Raw genomic sequence first — 6,925 nt, 5'->3', positions numbered from 1 at the left:
ATTAAATACAGCTGTCTGTTAGGGTTAACTTCTCCCGTTCACCACAGTCCTGAGGTCATGAGGTCAAGGGTTTAAGGGTAACTGAACATGTGATACTCCCTAATGAGAGAAAGAGAAGTCAAACCACAAAGCAAATGGAGTAAAATATTAGCACTAGCCAAATCCGGGTCAAGGGAATAGGGGCAATTTTGTACTATTTTTATTTTTTTCTACTTTTTTAATAAGTTTGAAATTGTTTCAGAGGCAGAGAAAGACTCCAGGGAAATCAGCGACTGGGGGTGGGGCCGGACCCGGCCAACTCTACAGCGTGAGGAGCGGTCCCCCAAACCATCCGAGGAACCCCGAATTCTTCACAGCTGGGGGGGTCTGACCGTGGAGGGGGGGGTAGTGGGGAGGAGGAAGTCAGGGCTGCTGGGCCAGCTCAACCCTTCCCCCCCAGCAGCACCCCTGCCGCCCTCGGCTGGCCCCAGGGCAGGGGTACCTGCCACCCAGGTTCCCAGCTTGTCCTCGGGGTCCATCCAGGACAGGGTGACCCCGCGGGGACGGTCCCTGCCACCACCGCCCAGCCTTCAGCGGAGGCTTCTGCCTCCCGGAGATGGGGAGGATTTGAGGGTCTCGGACCCCCGGAGGCGGGAGGCGCTGCGCGCCCCCTGGGCTCCCCCCGCCCCCCGCCACACGCCCCGCTGCGCGCGCGCCTCCCTCCCCCTCCCCTGGCTGTCCCCCCCCCCACCCCGCACCGCCGCCCCCCGCTGCGCCACACCTGCTGCGGCCTCTGGGGGCGGGAGTGGGGGAAGGAGTGCAGAGCACGGGAAATGAAGCTGGGAAGAGCGAGAGAAGACTGACCGTCTCTTTTCAGCTTCCTTCTTCGTTTGGAATCTCACTTTGTGCTTTTGAGGGTTTTTTTTGTTTGTTTTGTGTTTTGAAACCGCTTCTCAGCCTGTTTCGCAAACGAGGCAGCTCGCACCGCGCGCTCCCTGCAGGTTACCAAATCTTTAGGAGACCAGGAAGTAATGATTATAAATCACGACAGGAATCCAAAGGGGCGCACTCACAGTCGGGGGTGTAGCTCAGTGGTAGAGCGCGTGCTTAGCATGTACGAGGTCCCGGGTTCAATCCCCGGCACCTCCAGCAGTTTTGAGGGGTCGTGCTCGCGGTCAGAACACCTGCCTGGCGTTTCCCCCGCTAGACCCGGTACCCTCTTCCGTTTTCCACCCGCGCGCCCTGCGGTCAGGACCCCGATTCCTGCCCCACACGTGCCCTGGACCCCCGATTCCTGTCCTACTTTCTGTGCCACACGCACCCTGGACCCCCGATTCCTGTCCCACTTTCTGTCCCACACGCGCCCTGGACTCCCGATTCCTGTCCCACACGCGCCCTGGACCCCTGATTTCTGTCCCACACTTGCTCTGAACCCCCACTTTCTGTCCCACACGCACCCTGGACCCCCGATTCCTGTCCCACACGCGCCCTGGACCCCCGATTTCTGTTCCACCCGCGCCCTGGACCCCCGATTCCTGTCCTACTTTCTGTGCCACACGCACCCTGGACCCCGATTCCTGTCCCACTTTCTGTCCCACACGCACCCTGGACCCCCGATTCCTGTCCCACACGCGCCCTGGACCCCCGATTTCTGTTCCATCCGCGCCCTGGACCCCCGATTCCTGTCCTACTTTCTGTGCCACACGCACCCTGGACCCCCGATTCCTGTCCCACTTTCTGTCCCACACGCGCCCTGGACTCCCGATTCCTGTCCCACATGCGCCCTGGACCCTGTGCAGCAGATGTAAACAGCTCTTGTTCCAGAAAACTTCAATCAAAGTAAATGACCTGTCAGGCTCATTGTAGACATAAATTTGACTAAAGGACCACTTCCACTGCCCCCAGACAAGCATCCCACAAGTAACACCTGCATCACTTAACCAATTCCAACATGACAACTGATTTGCCCAGGCCACAGCTAGTGTGAAATAATAGTTGAATACATAGTATAAGACGGGGGGGGGGGGGGGGGACTGCCATCACTGTTAAACTGATTCATTTCTAGGGATTATTTTTCATCCTGGAAAATAATTCTGGGTAATATGTGTTGTTCAGAGATTTTTACGATCTGTATCACTATTTTAGTCTCTTTAAGGTATTTTGTGGTCAAACAGATTTAAAGTTGTTTATGATTAGGCACGGATGTCCGTTAACTTCACTACTATTTAACGCTGTGATGAAGGTATAAATCAAGGCCTTCAGATACGGGAAGAATAGAGGATTCGGCATTGAATAGAGACAAAGTTATCTTTCTAGATCTTGGTAGTATTATACATCTGGAAATCACCTTTCTCTACAAATAGAGAATTTAGAGAAACTGGTTGTAAAATCAACACACACACACACACACACACACACACACACACACACTAGTTCTTTGGAGGTTTTTGGATAAGAGCTCATTCTCTTGAACGCTGACAAATGAAGGGAGAGAATCAAGTATTTATGGATAATATGGAATGTTTTTAGGAGGTACATATAGTTAGTAAGGGAAAGATTTTCTCCATCAAAGAATCACAGCTAATAAATGCAGGAGGAAGAATTAAAACCACAGTCAACATTTTACTACTGATATTGCTGTAATGCATCCAGGTTGCGATCATCGATGGTGGCTACAACCATGAGGAGAAATTGGACGGGGAAACCTAGAACGGATGGAACAGGTGGACATCACCTGAAACCAACGATTAATTCCATGAGGCTAGAAGTGAGACGGTTACACATCACGTGCCTCCTAATGCTGTAAAACAGAACACGCCCAACCCCACCGATGAAATACTTGCGTTAAAAGATTACTGCTTTCTCCAAGCAGATGGAGCCAGTAACACATTACAGTAAGTATTGGGAATGCCAGAATATGGGTTTTTTAAGTTTTATGTATTTATTTTGAGGGAGACAGAGACAGCACAAGTGGGGAAAGGGCAGAGAGAGAGAGGGAGGGAGAGAATCCCAAGCAGGCTCTGCGATGCCTGCGCAGAGCCCGATATGGGGCTTTATCTCCAAAATGGATGTCCCCAAATGGACCTCAGTGGCATAGCAATTATTTTTTAAACGTTTTATTTATTTATTTTGAGAGAGAGAGCACACGCACATGCATGTGGGGGAGGGGCATAGAGAGAGGGAGAAAGAGAATCCCAAGCAGGCTCCACCCCATCAGCGCAGAGCCCCAGGGGAGGCTCCCCTAACTCAGAGATCATGACCTGCGCTGAAATCCAGAGTCCCCAACGGACACCTAGGCGCCCCAACGGCATATTAATTACTTTTAATTGCAGCTACTTGGGAAACAGCAGGTTCAAGGACATCACGCCCTCCTCTGTGCCCTGGAAGCAGGAAATAAACTTTCCATACGAAAGGGAGTTTCCTGTACTAAGAAGTAAAAGACATCCTTATCACCAGAGACGCGGGTTTTAAAATTGAGACAGCTGTATAAGCTCGTTACTTTTTCAGTAAATCTACCTCAGCCCAAATTCCGCTTAAAATCCCTTACTAATCAAAGTCCCCAAAACGTCTGTTTGCTCCGTCCTGTCATTTCCTCGCGAATTCATCTTCTCTCTGTCTAAAGTGCTTCTCAGTCTCACTATTAGGTCTCTTTTCACCCTGGTAACCTGTGTTGAGCCAATTTAATTCTTAGTGCAGTAAGAATTCCGGATGGAAGAAAACTCCTTTCTCTCAGTCACTTCAATGTTTGAAGAGGGGCCTGCCAAGGGCTAAATAAGAGGCGAATTGGAGCGTCGCTAAAGTGGAGATGCCGGGGATCGAACCCGGGGCCTCATACATGCAAAGCATGCGCTCTACCACTGAGCTACATCCCCACCGCGAAGCCCGCTCCCTTCTCCTTCGTTGCTGACCCAGGTCCTCCCTCATCCACAGAATCGCCATCAGGTGGATCTAACAAGCGCTTATTACCTAACACATCAGACTGCCCCGCGCTCCCCTTTAATGCGCGTTTTATATTTGCAGACCTATGTTATTTGGTTACGTTTGCCTGCTTCCCCCTAGGGTGATGTCAGAAGGGCAGAGCCCTGAGTGTCCTTCCCCGTCACCCTACCTCCAGCCGGCAGCACCGAGCCTGGCACGCAGCAGCCCCTCAGCAAAGGGTGGCGAGGGATGCCGGAGAGGTGACCTCGGTCCAGGGTTCCTGTCGCAGCGCAGAGAACCGTGCGGTGAAGTGCGCGGGGGAGAGGCGGATTGCGAAGTACGCGCATAGCTCGTTCAGGGCAGCGGGGCGGGCGCTCCGGCCCACACCGGACGGGCAAGCGTTCCGCGCACCCTTGAGGAGACACCGGCCCCCTGAACAAAGGCCCGTTTGCGCTCGCAGCGGTGGACGGCGACGCTTCTCCATTTCGGCCGAAGTTCTGCGCGCAGGTGGCGCGTGGACGCCCCCGGTGAGCCCCCGCAGCGGTCCGCCCGGGGTCTGGGCAGGTGCGGCTCTGAAACGCACTCGTGGGTTTCACCTAGCGCATCCTCTGCAAAGATGCGCGGGAGAAACGAGACCCGGGCGGCCGCTGGGTGGGGGTGCTCTGGGCGCGCGGGGGCCGACCCCCGGGGGGTTCCCCGCCCAGACACCTGCATCCGTCCTGCTCGTCAGCCAGCGCAGCACGGCCCTTGCCGCCCGCTCCCAGGGCTGCGATTTCGGCCTTCAGGTTCTCGCCGCGCGGCCCACCACCCGGCCTCTGCCTTACGCGGGGCTCGGCCGGGACTCCCCGGGGTCGCTCCCAGCGTTCGTAGCCAGGTCACCTTTTCAGCCCGTGCCCCGGTCTGCCTCACACTTCCTCGCCTTCCCTCAGGCCTTTCCTTCTGGCAGATTCCTTGGCCTTTACCGGCTTTACTGCCGCGTGCGGGCGGCTCCTCGGTGTTTGGAGCGAGTCGGGCTCTGTGACCAGTCCGGCTGCTCCCGGTGACCCCGAAGCCCTGGAACTCTCCCAGAAAATGCCCACAGCGGCGATGGTGCCCTGCGCGTCCCGAAAACGCACCCGGGCACGGCCGAGTTGGGGAGGGAAGGACAGTGGACGTACAGCCAGAGAAGGAAAGGTAAATTGGAACCGGGAAGGGAGACACAAACATAAACAGAAGTGTCTAAAAACAAGCAATGAAGCCAACGGTTCTACCCCCGCAGGACGTGAGGCCTTCGGTGAGCCTCGACGCCTCACCGCAAGCCTCCAGGAGAGCCGTGCCAACCACTTCCCGACCCACGTGCGCAAAGGACCCGACTTCCCTGCGGAAGCGCGTGGTGTCCCTTCGCTCTGCCGACTGCAGTTCGCGCCAGCCCCCAGCTGTCCCCAAGCTTCTCTTGGTCCCGGACCTCACCTGCCCGCCACCCACCTGCAGACCCCGCCGGGGGAGTGGTTCCTGTGCAGACCAACCTGTGCACAGCACCACCGCGTGCACACTCCGTGCACACCACCCCATACACCACCACCCCGTGCACACCACCATCTCGTGCACACTACCACCGTCGCGTGCACACCACCCCATACACCACCACCCCATGCACACCACCACCCCATGCACACTCCGTGCACGCCACCACTGCGAGCACACTACCACCGTCGCGTGCACACCACCACCCGTGCACACCACCACCCCATGCACGCTCCATGCACACCACCACCCGTGGACACCACCACCCCATGCACACTCCGTGTACACCACCACCCGTGCACACCACCACCCCATGCACACTCCGTGCACACCACCACCCCGTGCACACTACTACCGTCGTGTGCACACCACCACCCCGTGCACACCACCGCGTGCACATCACCACCTCGTGCACACTACCATTGTCGCGTGCACACCACCCCATACACCACCACCCGTGCACACCACCACCCCATGCACACCCCGTGCACACCACCACCCCGTCCGTGCACACTACCACCGTCACGTGCACATCACCACCGCGTTCACACCACCACCCCGTGCACACCACCACCTCGTGCACACTACCACCGTCGCGTGCACACCACCACCGCGTTCACACCACCACCCCGTGCACACCACCACCTCGTGCATACCACCACCCCATGCACACTCCGTGCACACCACCCATACACCACCACCCCGTGCACACTACCACCGTCGCGTGCACACCACCACCCCATGCACACTCCGTGCACACCACCACCCCGTGCACACCACCACCACCAGCCCCCTCCTCCGGGACCCCGGGAAAGCCCCCGCCCCGCCCCCTGACTCATTCGCAGGTTTGCGCCGGTGGGATTTTAGCCAGAATGAAGGTTCCGTGCGGGAGAAGGAGCCTGAGACACCTGCTGCCGGGTACCGGAGGGCGGCGCGCGCGAGCGGCCGGGCGCAGGTGCGCAGATGGCGGGCGGAGCCCCGCGGGCCGCTCTCCCCCAGCCTGGGGCAGGGCCAGGGGCCATAGCGAGGGGGCCGGCGGCCGGTCTAGTGAGGAGGGAGCGAGACTCGTGTGCCACGACTCCTGCGTGGTCCCCGGATGGTCAACCTGGCCAGATTCTTAGCGATTCGGCCTCGGGGGTTTTGGAGGCTCAGCCCGCGGACTGCGCTGACCGGCGGGGGAGGTGCTAACCTCTACGCCCCTGAATCCCGTCGGTGGTGGGATCATGGGGTGCAACTGTTGCCCCGGAACAGGAGTTTTTATCATTTTGGTCATAATTGCCCTGGGTGCCGGCCGGCACCGCGATTGGATGCTTGAGTCCAGTCCTGGACAGGGCGGTCTGCCCTCCTGCCCTCGCTCCCTCCCACGTGACCTTCGATGCAGGCCTGAGGTCCTCGGTTCATCCCTGGTCTGTCCACGCACGGGACGTCTACACCTGTAGACGCGCTTTCTTTCGGCCTTTTGCCGTTCTTAATCTGCCTTCGCTCGTCTTTATCTTCCTCTTCTCTTCGAATGGTCAGTGGACAG

General features: G+C 57.6%; 1 protein-coding gene and 2 non-coding genes across 3 annotated transcripts in view; 2 read left to right on the top strand and 1 right to left on the bottom strand.

Moving 5' to 3' along the window:
* The first annotated feature begins 1,056 nt into the window (after positions 1-1,056).
* On the top strand, positions 1,057-1,128 carry TRNAA-AGC. Its single transcript has one exon. It is a non-coding gene; the product is annotated as a tRNA-Ala (tRNA).
* Positions 1,129-3,779: 2,651 nt separating this feature from the next.
* TRNAA-UGC lies at positions 3,780-3,851 on the bottom strand. Its single transcript has one exon. It is a non-coding gene; the product is annotated as a tRNA-Ala (tRNA).
* A 1,277-nt stretch (positions 3,852-5,128) lies between these two features.
* Positions 5,129-6,925, top strand: part of LOC122238470 (mucin-2-like) — a 35,777-nt gene continuing 33,980 nt past the window's right edge. The window contains exon 1 of the mRNA XM_042985391.1: positions 5,129-6,355. Within this exon, the coding sequence (XP_042841325.1) occupies positions 5,129-6,355 (1,227 nt within the window). The remainder of the gene's footprint in view (positions 6,356-6,925) is intronic.

Source organism: Panthera tigris, chromosome B2 (genome assembly GCF_018350195.1).
Source record: "Panthera tigris isolate Pti1 chromosome B2, P.tigris_Pti1_mat1.1, whole genome shotgun sequence".
Taxonomy (NCBI): Eukaryota; Metazoa; Chordata; class Mammalia; order Carnivora; family Felidae; genus Panthera; species Panthera tigris.
Note: the sequence above shows the minus strand (reverse complement) of the source record. Positions and strands in the feature narration are given on the sequence as shown.